The following is a 14,569-nucleotide window of genomic DNA, read 5'->3' as shown; positions in this document are numbered from 1 at the left end:
AGTGATTGTTGCTTCCTGTTATTTTAGTTGTTAAAGGTGGAATTCTGTTTATGTGGCTATCTTCTTTTGGGTTTGTTGAAAGATTACTTTTTTGCTTTTTCTAGGGTGTAGTTTTCAGCCTTGTGTTGGTATTTTCCACACAGTATCCTTTGTAGAACTGGGTTTGTAGAAAGATATTGTATAAATTTGGTCTTGTCATGGAATGTCTTATTTTCTCCGTCTATGGTAATTGAGAGTTTTGCTGGGTATCGTAGCCTGGGCTGACATTTATGTTCTCTTAGGGTCTGTATGACATCTTCCGAGGATCTTCTAGCTTTCATAGTTTCTGGTGGGAAGTCTGGTGTAATTCTGAAAGGTCTCCCTTCATATGTTACTTGACCTTTTTCCCTTACTGCTTTTAATATTATTTTTTTGTTTAGTGCATTTGGTGTTTTAATTATTATGGAGGAGTTCTTGTTCTGGTCCACTCTGTTTGGAGTTTTGTAGCCTTCTTGTATGTTCATGGGCATCTCTTTCTTTAGGTTAGGGAAATTTTCTTCTGTAATTTTATTGAAGATATTTACTGGCCCTTTAAGATGTAAATCCTTGTTCTCTTCTATACCTATAATCCTTAGGTTTGGTCTTCTCATTGTGTCCTGGATTTCCTGGATGTTTTGGGTTACAAGATTTTTGCATTTTGCATTTTCTTTAGCTGTCGAGTCAATGTTTTCTATGGTATCTTCAGCACCTGAGGTTCTTTCTTCTATCTCTTGTATTCTGTTGTTGATGCTTGCATCTATGACTCCTGAATTCTTTCCAAGGTTTTCTATCTCCAGAGCTGTCTTACTTTGTGATTTCTTTATTGTTTCTACTTCCATGTTTAGATCCTGGATGGTTTTGTTCAGTTCCTTCACTTGTTTGTGTTTTCCTGAAATTCTTTAAGGGGTTTTTGTGTTTTCTCTTTAAGGGCTTCTACCTGTTGACCCATGGTCTCCCATAATTCCCTGTGGGATATTTGTGTTGTCTCTTTAAGGGCTTCTTCTGCCTGTTGACCCATGTTCTCCTGTGTTTCTTTAAGGGAGTTATTTATATCCTTCTTGAAGTCCTCTATCAGAATCATGAGATGTGATTTTAAATCCAGCTATTGCTTTTCCAGTGTGTTGGGGTATCCAGGATTTGCTGTTGTGGGAGACCTAGGTTCAAATGGTGCCATGTTGTCTTGGTTTCTGTTGATAGTGATCTTGAGTTTGCCTTTTGCCATCTAATTTTCTCTGGTGTTAGCTGGTCTTGCTATTTCTGACTGTGGCTTATCTGTCCTGCAAGCCTGTGTATCTGCACTCCTGGGATTCCTGTTCTCTCATAAAGTTCTCACATAAAGGTATGTAGGCACTCCTAGGATACCAGCTCTCTTGTGCTCCCAGGCCTCTCCGACCTCCAAATACCCTGAGTGCGCTGGTTCTCAAATGTCTTGAGTGTGGCTGGTACTCTAGGAAGTTTCAGGAGATGGTGTCTTCATTGTGGCAGACCAGGCAAGATTCTGCCGCAGCAGAAAGGGCAGGTGGCGGCAGAAGAGGGAGTTTTATTTTTTGCTTTCTTTTTCCTCTCTGGATTTTTAGAGAATCTTTGGACTGATTTGCCAATTTTTTTTTCTGGTTTGCTTAGCATGGGTAATGTTTGCAGTAGTCCAGAAGTCAGTTTCAGCACTAGTAGTGACCCTGAGTATTGGGTCTTGGGGAACACAGAAAGTAGAGAGGGTCAATTGGCATTCTTCCTTGTCATCTGGCAGGCATAGCCTGTGGTTGAGCAGTGTGTGCTTTCCAGGGTTGGGTATAGGGCACAGTGTCGAGGCAGGTGTTGGAGCCCAGGAGGGAATGTTCTTTGAGTTCTAGGGAGGGAAGGACAGGAGGAAAGGGAGGTTGTAGCTACTATTCTGTTGCTGAGCCAGAGCTGACCGTGAGCATTTAGTTGGGGAAGCAGAGTACAAAAGGTCTTCAGTCAGCCTATCTGCCTTTCAGGAGTAGCTTGTGGTTGAGCAGTCCTGTTTGCTATAGTTAGTGACTGGGACATAGCAAAGAGGTAAAAGCCAGGGGAAGGGGGAATGGTGGGATCCACAGAGGTATAGATGTGGGGATGGGGTGAGGGGGGGAGACGCTGAGCTGGTATTGTTTCAGCACTAGAGGCAGCCTTGAGACGGTTTAGGAATTTGAGTCATAAAAAATAGATCGTCGGATTTTGATTTTTTTTTCATGGCCATTAAAATATTGGCACTTTAAATTAACGCAGTCTAAGCCATTTTTTTCAAGTATTTCTGGAATTTGAGGAATAACCATTTTTTCCCCTTTTTCTTTTCTTTTTAGTCCAGGCTCTTTTGGTTCCCACTCATTCTTAAACTTTTATGAATAATGGCACTTAGAGTAAGTGCAAAATAAGTAGTTATTAAAACCTTATTCAACCTATTCTTGGAAATGGTATAGCATTTTCTGAGATGATTTTTGGTTGGGTTTTCCAGCAGAGTATCTTGGCAGATCAGGACCAAAGTATCCTACCAAGATCACACCTTGAACACATTTCACAATAGAGATTTATTGGTTGGGGAGCAAGGGGAGTGAAAGTCCATCTCAGAGTTGAGACATGAGAGAAACAGAGACAAAAAGACAGAGAAAGAGAGCAGGCCATGATGGCAGGGACCTTTTAAAGGGTGCACGTGCCACACTGGCAACCAGTGATGACATAGCTGCTGGTCTTAGTTGCTGAAAGTGGGCTGGGATTAACACTTTGATCACTTTTTTTTCATTGAAAATTGATTATGCCACTAAATGCTAAGAGTAGTTATTTCTGAAAGCTGGTATTGTAAGTCACTCGTGTTTAACAGGATTATATATTCTTTATAATATTTTTAGGAGAAAGAAAAATAAATCTCAACATTATTTTTGAAGGTTCCTCTTGGCGTTACTCATTGTGTATGAGTGTGTGAAGTGTGTGCACGCCCACACGCACACACAATTCAGAAAACAATGAAGGGAAAGGTGGGAGGTAGTCAGAGATGGGGAAGAGACTGATATAGAAAGAAAAACAGGATACCAACTATTGAGATGTTAAGTAAGATCTTTTGTGAAAGGGAGAAAAATTGAAATAAGCATGAAAGCATAGGAAATAAACTTGGTAAAAACCTCTGGATGTTTATTTTGGAGAAAACAAAAACAGGATTTCAACTATATGTAACTTCTTTCCCAAGTTCATTGTAGTTTGAAGAGTGTCAGAGATGTTAAAAGATATATTAATTCCAACATTTGTTATGTTTCTTAAGATATTGGTCTCACTATAATGTCAAATAAGTTATTTATTGTCTTCAGAATTACACCTCGAAAATTTGATACCGTCCAAGCATCTGAGCAGTTTAAAGGTGGCATAATCAGCAGTGACGTCGGAGACTTGACTTTGAGCAGGAGGGGAATGCGAACATCGTTTACATTTAGGAAAGTGAGGCAAACGCCCTGCAATTGTAGTAAGTCTCTGATTTCATCTGTGCTGCAGCCAAGTAAATCTAGGAAGGACACGCTTGAAAACTGCCAGTGCTTAGAGCTTTGTCCTAACTTTCCAGTGCTGTGTCCTATACTCCGCTCTGGATTAGACTTTCCCAGTGTGTCTCTGAGCTTTCTTCATTGATATTTATATTCTTTGAAGGCAGAGGCTATATTTTATCATTAGATATGAGAAATTTCTTTAGCATTATAGTGTGCCAAGAAAATGCTTCATTTTCTAAAGTGACAGATAAGAGAGTGTTGGGGTTGTGAGGTAATAAATTACTATTTGTGCAGGAACAGGAAATGAACAAAACAGGGTGCTATTCTGACCTGTTTACATAAGTTTGCTGATCCCTAGATGAATTTCTTGGATGCAACAGAAATTCTTTTTACTTTATAAATGATAATTTGCAATGACAAAGATCAGGGAATGCTTTTCATATCACAAGTATTTCAGTTTGGGGGAGCCTGCAGTAGTAGCTATTATATTTAGCTACAATCCTAAGAACTTTTTAAATTAAAAATCTTTTTTCCTCAGGGCTAGCTGTTGCTTCTTTCCACTGCCCACATTATCAGACTGTTTGTTCAGTTCAGAAAGATCTGATACATTCTGGTCTTCAAAGGCACCTCTACTCCCACATGGCATATACAAACAGAGACATATGCACATAAGTAAAAATACAAATAATCTTAAATAACAAAGCCTCTTACATCTGAAGATGGTAATCCTGTTTAACAAAACCTTAAAATTGCTGAATTTGTGAGGCAAACAATGAGTGTTTACTTCTTTTGCTAATGGTGTCAATAAGTTTATAAGTGTGATACCTTAAAGATGTTTAATTCTGGGTGAATTTCACACTTCTGCCACCTTTAAAAGGTATAGAAAAGTAAAGCAAAACTCCCCTTCTAGAGTTTTAAAGCTTTAAGGTACATAAAAATTTGGTTGGAGAGACAAGCTAGGTTTCTTATACAAATGTTTCTTTGTTGGGGATGGTTATTAATTATAAGTCAAAGGCTAAAATCATTGGGCTTTCTAGTCAGTTCACAGATTTTTTTTTCCCTTTTTGTTTCCTCTTGTCTTGCTTTTGTGATAATTTCATACTGTTTGTTTCTTGTTACTCACCATTAGTCCTCTCCAAGTGGCTACCTTCTTCCCAAAAATCTTCCCACTCTTACTTGTTTTGTTTCATTTTTTTGTTTTATGACTCATTAAGTTTAGTTAGAATTACTTGTTTGAGTATGGGTGTAGAAATTTTCTGGAGCATGGACTATTTATCATTGTCAACATTATCAAAGAAAATGACACAGCTTCCCCCAGCATCCATCAACTACCCTTAAACACTATACCATACATGGATTTTTATTTGATACCGTAATATTTTGCATAAAAGGTGAAAGTTTAAGCCAGGCGGTGGTGGTGCACACCTGTAATCCCAGCACTCTGGGAGGCAGAGGCAGGCAGATTTCTGAGTTCGAGGCCAGCCTGGTCTACAGAGTGAGCTCCAGGACAACCAGGGCTATACCGAGAAACCCTGTGTCGAAAAAACCAAATCCAAAAAAAAAAAAAAACCAAAAAAACAAACAAAAAAAAAAGGTAAAAGTTTATATTACTTTACTTATTTAATGAATTTGTTTATTATTGATTGGTTAATTGGGTTGATTGATTGATTGATTGATTGAGATGGGGGTTTCACTCTGTAAGCCTAGGCCACATGGAAATCAATATATAATACCGACTGCTCTAAAATTCTTGTTGGTGTTGTTGCTCCAACTCTCAAATGGTAGGGTTGTGGGGATGAGCTGCCACACCTGGATGCAGAGCTTTTTCCTTTCATATAGGTTACTCCTCGGTCTGTGACAGAGAAAGGAAGGCCACACCTCCATCCCTTCCGGAGAGCAATAAAGAAGCACTGGAGCTAGAGCAAAAGCATGTCCACCGTGTGTACGATGAGATCGCGAGTCACTTCAGCAGCACGAGGTATAGTCCATGGCCACGCATAGTAGAATTCCTGACAGCTTTGCCAAGTGGTTCCATAGTGGCGGATATTGGATGTGGAAATGGAAAGTACCTTGGCATCAACAAGGAGCTATATATGGCAAGTAATTGTGCTGCTTCTATTTTCCTATTTAAAAACAAAAGGGGAGGGGAGTGTTCATACATGAGTATTGTGTTTACATCATGAGTTAATAAATGAGTATTAACATCATTTTATTCCTTCCTCTCCTGATTTCAATTTCTCCTCTTTCTTTCATTGCCTTTAAACCCCATGACCTCTTTTTTATGTTGTTATTGTTATATATAAATATTCATATATATCTATATATATATGAATATTTATATGCACATGCATATGAAGCCTGCTGAGTCCATTTAGTGGTGTGTGTGTGTGTGTGTGTGTGTGTATGTGTGTGTTTAGGACTAATAACTTGAGATTGGATAACCAATTAGAGAGGGTCCTCCCTGAAGAAGATTCCCTCTCTCATCCATCATTAACTGCCCACAATTCTTCATACAGAAGTGGGCCTTGTGAATTTCCACCCACCCACATTAGCATGTCATCTGGTATTGTCATTTTTCAGGTCTTGATTAGGCAGTCATATTGAGATTTCATGGTATAGCTTCCCTGTCATATATAGAAGATGCTGCCTTATAGCAGATGCCTTGTTCCTCTGGCCCTGACAATCTTTCTGCTCCTCTTCCAGTTTTTCTGCTTTATCTTTCTTCTATTAAGATGTCCCAATAAGGAAACTTCTCTATAAAATTTCTTCTAAACTATAATTTTTAATCATAAAATAGTTTACTCATGATCACATTAGAAAGTAAAATCTAAGGACAAGGAAAATTGCAAAGAATACAATGGCCATAAATATCTAGAGAAACAGAACAAAAGAGTTAGAGAAGTCTTGAAGTGATACCTCAATACATAAATTGTTTTTCACATAAGCATGAGAACCTGAGTTCAGTGCGCAAAACACCTACATCAGAAGCTGGGTATAGTGGCACAAGATTTTCTTCCCAGTACTGGGGAGGCAGTGACAGGAGGGTCCCTAGGCCTCAATGACTAATCAGCATACCTGAGTCTGTGAGCTATTGGCCTCACTGACAGATTTTTATCTCAAAAAACAAGATGGCCGGGTGGTGGTGGCGCACGCCTTTAATCCCTGCACTTGGGAGGCAGAGGCAGGGGGATTTCTGAGTTCAAGGCCAGCCAGGGCTACGCAGAGAAACCCTGTCTCAAAAAAAAAAAAAAAAAACCAAGATGGACAGCTCCTGAGGAATGACACTTGAAGCTGGTCTATGGACTTCATAATTATATGCACATATGTATAATTACCAACATGTACCAACATGCACACACATACGTGCTTGTGAGCGTGCATGCACACACACACACACACACACACTGAAAAGGTAAAAAAGAATGGGCATGTTTGCTAATTTTTAATCTGTTATAATAACTTTTTTTGCAGTGGCCTTAACAGTAATATACTGTGACAAGGAACCACTGCAAGGAGAGCACAAAAATAGAAGCACTGTAAACCCTGTGTCTTAGTTTGGGTTTTGTTGCTGTGAGGAGACAACATGACCAAGGCAACTCTTATCAAGGACAACATTTACTTGGGGCTGCCTTACAATTTCAGAGCTTCAATCCATTATCATCATGGTAGGAAACATGGCAGCATACAGGCAGACATGATGCTAGAGAAGGAGCTGAGAGTTCTACATCTTGATCTGAAGGTAGCTAGGAAGAGACTCTCTTCCTGCAGACAGCCAGGAGGAGGCTCCCTTCCACACTGGGAAAAGCAAGACCGGGGGACCTCAAAGCCCACCCCAACAGTGACACTCTTCTTCCAACAAGGCCATTCCTCCTAACAGGTCCACTTTACATGGGCCAAACATATCCTGGTTCCAAACACATAAATGTAATAACTCTTGCAAATGTAAAAACTCATCAAAGCAGCATTTTTTTTATAGCAGATGAAGACTATTATGGAAAGCCACAACTAGTCGAAATGCAAAGAACAACTGACTGTTCTGAACTGCTGCTGAGTGCCAGCTTCAACATAGCCCCTATACCTGAATAACAGACACTTGGTCCCTAGTGCTCATTCATTCATAATCAGGAAAGGAAATGCCTCGTAGATTTAAAATTTTATGAACTTTACCATGCTAGGTCCAGAGCTAAAGCCATTTCCAGTTCTGCAATTATCTGCTTTCATTTGTTATTATTTTGTTCTTTGAGCCAGCTTTTTTAAAATTTTTATGTGAAGAAAGTTTTTTGTGTGGTAGGCCTATCTACATTATCCATATTATCACTGCTCTGTGATGACTAGAAATTTTATTTCTCAAGACTAGGGATGAAGAGTTGAGGGAAAGGAAGGACGGAAGGGAAAGAGAAGAAGAAAATTCATGAATGCATGAATGAATGAATGAATGAGAGTCAGTCTATATCCAAGTTATTGAAATATCTCAGATTACTTAGAATCTTGGCTTCCTTCTCCACTCCAACACAAAGGAAATATTACCACTGCAATTAAAGGAACTTGGAGCTGACACTGCATGGCAGATGAAAAGAATAGTTTTTCATCTAAAACGAAATGATACTCATGTATTGTTGTCATGTATATAGTTCAATTTCAGTTTGTGAATAACAGATTAAATTTGCTCACATTGAAGGCATAGGTTCCTTTTTTAAATGTTTCGTGTAAAATTCCATCCTACTGTTCAAAATAAGATGATAAAACCAGGCTTATAATAAAAACATGCATATAATAATCTCAGTTCATGAGGGTTACTTGGGCTACCTCAAAAACAAACAAACCATCTAACTAACAAAACGAAGCCATGTGTTATGACCAAGTCTCACTTACATAACCTTGACTGCTCTGGAACTCACTTTGTAGATTAGGATGACCTAGGATTTATAGAAATCTTTCTGCCTCTGTTTCCCAAGTACTAGTATTAAAGGCATACAACACAATGGTTGTAGTGTGTTAACTTTGTAAAAAATGTTTCATATTAGATTTTGGAAAAAAAGAAAGATGCAGAAGACAAAAATTTATAAATTTGATATTAAAGTGGCATCATTCACCACATAGTCCAATGAAGTACAAAAGATTATTAGAAATTACTATGAAAAGCAATCTTCTAAAAGTCTAGAAAGCCTAAAAGAAATAGAACTTATAAATGCATACTATCTACCAAATTAGAGCAAGAAGTTATTACAGAGCCATTATAATCAATGAAATCAAAGCTGTAATTAAAAGGGCTTCTCTTGAGCTGAAGGAGATTGCAACCCATAGGAAGAACAATGGTATCAACTAACTGGACCCCTCAGAGCTCCCAGGGACTAGCACCAACCAAAGAACATGACTGGTCTGTAGCCTCTGCTCCATGTTATGTAGCAGAGGACTGCCTTGTCTGGCCTCAGTGAGGTGGGGGTGTGTGGGTTAAAATGGTGGCCTGAATCTGCTCAGGGCTTGGGTCACTGGGTAAGGTGGGATGTGGGAGTTTTGACTGCATTCACCCCATGCCAATGCCGGGCAGGCCTAGCATGTAGAGGCTGTGAGAATCCTCAGGGGTAGGGAGTACAGTCTGAGGTCCCCTGGGACTGCTGGGAGCCAGCTTGTGGGTCCCCATGCTGCACGGAGGGGAGGCCAAGGATGTCAGGTTCTCAGAGTCTTGGACACCCCATATGCCGCTGGATGCTAGGGACGAACTGAGAAGGGAGTCAGGCCCACTGGCTGGATCTAACCCAGGGTAAAGGAAAAGGTGGAAGGAGAGAACTGGGTCCCATGGGGGCTAGTGAGTCCTTTGCTTGTTTGTCTGGTGGCTTGGCTTGGTGGAGTCCATGGCTGGGAGGTCAGAGAGGCCTCCTGCAGGAGATTAGACAAGGCTCTTTAGAGGAAGACCTGCTCCATTGTTCTCCACGGTGGAAGTGAAGTGGCAATCCATGCTTTTAAAATATTTATTGTCATGGTGGATTGTGATGAGTGAAACCGTACCCCACTTTCCCAGGGTGGGCCTGAGGTTAAATACCTTTTGCAGGGAGAAGTGTCTGGGAAGGAGAGCTTAATTGGCTAAGCTGTTCAGGCCTTTAGGTACTTCATTAAAATGGAGATCTGTTTTGAGGCTATGTCTTGTCACATCCTCTACCTGTGGAGGGACTTGGGGCATTGCTCTTACATGACTGATGGCCACAGAATTATGGAGAGCTGAGGCCTTCTCCCAGGAGCTTGGTGTCTAGGAGCGTAGCCTACAGTTCCTTGCATGATCACCTGCTTGGTCACCAGGGTTTTAAACCTAGCTCAGCCAGAAACTAGGCTGCCTTTCAAGGGCTCACATGTGGGGCTGTGCTTGGTCCTGTGGAGGATTGATGCCTCTAAGAGAATGCTTCCCACCCACTCACACCTCACCCCCCTCTAGTATCCCCCTTCTCTGGGGCATCAGTCCTCCACAATATCAAGCACATCCCCACATTATGAATAACTGCAGGGTTGGGGACTTAGCTCAGGGACACAGCGAGGGCTTCAGTGTTCTGGGTTCTGGTTTGACCTACAGCAGCACACACAAGCAGCTTGTGCACACACACACACACACACACACAGAGAGAGAGAGAGAGAGAGAGAGAGAGCCTATTGTGCACTTAGAATTTCATTAGGAAGGTAGATTTTGTTCTGAGTATGTATGCTATAAAAAAAACTCATAAGGATATCTCACTGTATATAAACCTGTATATTAAAAGACATTGTGACAAGAATGAAAAACATGGATTTGTGGTATGAAGAAGACTAGGGTTTATTTACATTTATTTATTTATTTTTCTTTTTTTAGTGAAATGAAATAGTGAAATAGTGAAATGGTTTATTGGATATATTCTTTAGTTACATTTCAAATGGGGTTTTTTGGTTTTTTTGTTTTTTATTAGATATATTCCCTATTTACAATTATTTTTTAATTAGTCATTTACTTACATTTCAAATGTATCCCCATTCCTCACTTCCCCTCCAAAAACCCCCTATCCTGTGGCCCCTCCCTGTGCTCACTAACCCACCCACTCCGCTTCTATGACCTGGCATTCCCCTACATTGGGGCAACTAGCCTTCACAGGGCTTCTCATCTCGTTGATGGAAGACCAGGTTTTTAAATCCATGATCTATTCTGGACTAATGACTAACTTTCTTTGCCATTAAATTTCATTATTTCTACTATAGAGATATGACTAACTCAAAATATTAAAAAGAATCTGCCTGGGAAACTTCAAAACAGAGACTTAACAGGGCTAGTTTTTTGTGTACACTTTGTGTTACTTAAAATATATAATATTTTTTTATGTACATTGGTGTTTTGGCTGTATATGCCTATATGAGGGTGTTGATCTCCTGGAGCAGTAGTTACAGTTTTAAGTTGCCATCCTGGGTTCTGGGAATTGAATTTGGGTCTTCCATAACAACAGCCCTTTCTCTAGCACTCTTGTGTTACTTTGTAAAACACATATTAGAAGAGTGATTATTAAGCAAAGATTGTCAGTAGTTTTATCACGATAATTAAAAATAGTGAAATGGTTGTGCAAGTTTCCACTCCCAACAACATTATGTAAGAACAGAGATTTATCACACTGCTATCACTGTGAGATATTTTGACTTTTAAAACAGTTCAGGAGTTCTCCTCATTCCACTCTGCATGCTGAAGGGTGTGCTTACTTTTTTTTTTTTCTTTCTAACTTGCGAAGGTAACCAGCAATTACTTTCCTGCTTTAAAAGTTATGTATTTGATAGTTTAACAGTAGAAAATGGAACTTTATTTTAATGATTTTTTTTTATGTTTTACTCATTCTGCCAGAGCTATGTATTTAGACAGATTCAGCTGTCAGTCACAACTGGGCATATTTATGGCTTATTATTATTTTTGAACTGAATTCAAATGTAGGGAAATGTAGCCAATGTCAAACTTAGTGTATATTATTTGACTTGTGTTTTGAGCTTAACTAGCTGAGTTGTATAGAATATAGGTGAAAAGAAATGAATGTGATCAGTCAGGCATGGATCCTGAGCAAAGAGGAGAGTTAGGAATGATTCCGATCCTGGTATTAATAGTGCATTGGGACGTCCCATATGGAATTATACCAAGGAAAGATTACTAATTGGGAACTTTTATCCAACTTCATAAATTAAAGCAGATCTAAGGGTCAAATATAGATATCATTTATTACAAGTTGGAAACTGAGTACACACACATATTAAATATAACAAGAATGACATTGTGATTTAGCTCAACCAAGAATTGTTTTGGTAAGAAAATCTCTATTCTTTATTTTCAGCAGAACTGCAAGAGCCTTAAGAACCAGGGTTTATTACAATGAAAAAATAAATGAGTAAATATTTTTTATGTTCTTTATGTTGTCTATAGTTTACACGTGCACATCACAGTTATATGTATATAGATGTGCATGGACATATGTATAGGTGTACATAGTGCATAAATATTGGTTGTTTGTGTATATGTTGCTAAACAGGAAAGCTTATACGGAAATAACAAAAGCTATACTAAAAATGAAGCCCTTGCAAATTTTACACAGAATCGAGATGATTATGGGACTGGCTCATTAGGCTTTACCGCTTGGGGAAGTGGAAATGTTTGCTCTGCTTGCTGCCTTCAATGGTACCATTCTCATAGGATGGATTTCTTATACAGAAAGGTTTAAACAAGCATAATTTTACAAAGTGTTAGTTCAGCACTTTGTTTTTGTAAGGCTAGGTTGTGGGATCCAGGATCAAGGAGGAGAAGAGGAAAGTGGAGTCACCTGGGAAACAAACTCCAGAAACAATATCAAGGTGCAGATCTACTGTATTGCACAGCAGCAAGTCCTTTTATACATCCTTTGGACTGATAGGAAATCAACATGAGCTCTGGAGTAGGCAACGGAAGTTCAAGGCTGCCAGTACCCAAGGGGTCCTCTGCACAGACAGGGAAAGCAGCTACCACCCTGAGCTTCCACTTGTTTGCTAGGATCCTTTGTTTTGAGTCATATGGTTTGCCAGCGGACACAGGCACTAGTACAATTAGAGTGGTATAGTATAGAAGCCTCCCTCTTCATCCACTATGCTCTACCCAGGGGCCACAGCACCCACATCAGGTATTTAACAGAAAAAAGTTTCAATAGTTTTAAAAATTGAAATGCCAAGCAGTGGTGGCGCACGCCTTTAATCCCAGCATTCTGGGAGGCAGAGGCAGGCAGATTTCTGAGTTTGAGGCCAGCCTGGTCTACAAAGTTAGTTCCAGGACAGCCAGGGCTACAGAGAGAAACCCTGTCTTGAGAAAGCCAAAAAATAAAAATAAAAATAAATAAAAATAAAAATTGAAATAATCTTTACCAACAGTAAAAAAACAAAACAAAACAAAACAAAAAAACCCACCACCAATGATAGTAAACAGGGATTCACTGTTTAATACTGGTTGGTCTCGCCTGCTACTGACTCCCACCTTCTAGGATGGATGATTTGTTCCACTGCATATGACCTCCACTTTTGGGGGTGGGGTTGTATGGTAATTGATTTTTCTGACTATAGTCATGACTTTGTACTGAATGTTATGACTTGTAATGTTTTCTTATGAATATGAACATTGTGTGATTAGTCTAAGATATGAAATAAACTTCTTGCGATATATAAACCAAATGTTAATTTTTTTTTTAATCCCAGATTGGGTGTGATCGTAGCCGGAACCTTGTGGACATTTGTAGAGAGAGGCAGTTCCAGGCCTTAGTCTGCGATGCACTGGCTATTCCTGTCAGAAGTGGGTCTTGTGATGCTTGCATCTCTATTGCGGTCATTCACCACTTTGCAACTGCAGTGAGTGTTGCTTTTCCCTCTGTAAGAGTTTTTAAGTAAAATGACAGGAAAAGTGTGTGTGTGTGTGTGTGTGTGTGTGTGTGTGAGAGAGAGAAAGAGAGAGAGAGAGAGAGAGAGAGAGAGAAAGAGAGAGAGAGAGAGAAAATAAGCCTTTCCTTTCTTAAATTTCTTTTCTTTCTTTTATTTTTCTACTTTTGTCATGGTTCAACATGAAGTACCCTCCAAAAATAAAATAAAATAAAAAAGGCCTCTGTGGTAAAGGCATGGTCCCAAGCTTGCGGCTCTGTTAGAAGATGATTGGGTCATAGGGGTACTAATTCATCAGTGGGCCAATTCATTGCCTATTTTATGTTGAATGCACTATTAAGAGGTGGGGCCTGATTTAAAGGAAAGAGCTCACCAGTAGAGTGGCTGTGAATGGCATATTTCATCCTGGGCCCCTTTCCTTCCCTCTGCTACTTGCTGCTGTCAGAGCAGCAGCTCTGCCAGGATGTTCCTTTCTGTGATGTTCTGCCCAGTGTAGCCCTATGAACAAAAAGCTAAAAGTGGACTGAAATCTGGAAGTCTGTGAACCAAAATAAATCTCCATTTATGTTTTTCTTGGACATTTTACCACAGTGACAAAAATCAATAACTATTCTTTTTGTTTGCTTGCTGTATAGCTTTAATGTAGCTTTCCCTCCTCCCTTAGCTTTCTGGAGAGTCTTTGCTTATGTTTAATATTTTCCATAAGTGATTAATATCTGCCTGTGACCGGAGTCTACTTTGTGCTGTTATACTTGGCTCTTTTAACAAGATTAGACATCTTATGTAATAGATAAGAATGACATTTAGCTCCTCTGTCCTCCATGGGAACATTATTATATATTATTTTCATTGTTTAAGGCTCTTGGTATTTATTTATACTGTTGAATATTTACTCCATCTAGTACTCATTCTTTGAAGCACTTTTTTTGTTGGATATTTTCTTTATTTACATTTTAAATGCTATCCCCTTTCCCAGTTTTCCCCTCTGGAACCCCTCTATTATGTCCCCCCTTTCCCTGCCTCTATGAGGGTGCTCCCTCACCCACCTACCTACGTCCCCTCCCTGGCATTCCTCTACACTGGACATCAAGCCTTCACAGGTCCAAGGGCCTTTCCTCCCATTGATGCCTGTCAAGGCCTTCCGCTGCTACATATGCAGCTGGAGCCATGGGGCCCTCCATGTATAC

At 39.6% G+C, this 14,569-nt stretch overlaps 1 protein-coding gene across 5 annotated transcripts in view; it reads left to right on the top strand.

The window, feature by feature from the left end:
• The window catches only part of Alkbh8 (alkB homolog 8, tRNA methyltransferase), a 48,642-nt gene that overhangs the window by 31,031 nt on the left and 3,042 nt on the right, over window positions 1-14,569 (top strand). For all 5 annotated transcript variants that reach the window (XM_052189196.1, XM_052189193.1, XM_052189194.1 and 2 more), the window contains 3 exons: window positions 3,333-3,484; window positions 5,343-5,599; window positions 13,206-13,355. In XM_052189196.1, the coding sequence (XP_052045156.1) occupies window positions 3,333-3,484; window positions 5,343-5,599; window positions 13,206-13,355 (559 nt within the window). The remainder of the gene's footprint in view (window positions 1-3,332; window positions 3,485-5,342; window positions 5,600-13,205; window positions 13,356-14,569) is intronic.

Source organism: Apodemus sylvaticus, chromosome 7, assembly GCF_947179515.1.
Source record: "Apodemus sylvaticus chromosome 7, mApoSyl1.1, whole genome shotgun sequence".
Lineage (NCBI taxonomy): Eukaryota > Metazoa > Chordata > Mammalia > Rodentia > Muridae > Apodemus > Apodemus sylvaticus.
The sequence above is the reverse complement of the archived record's forward strand: the minus strand, read 5'-3'. Positions and strand labels throughout refer to the sequence as shown.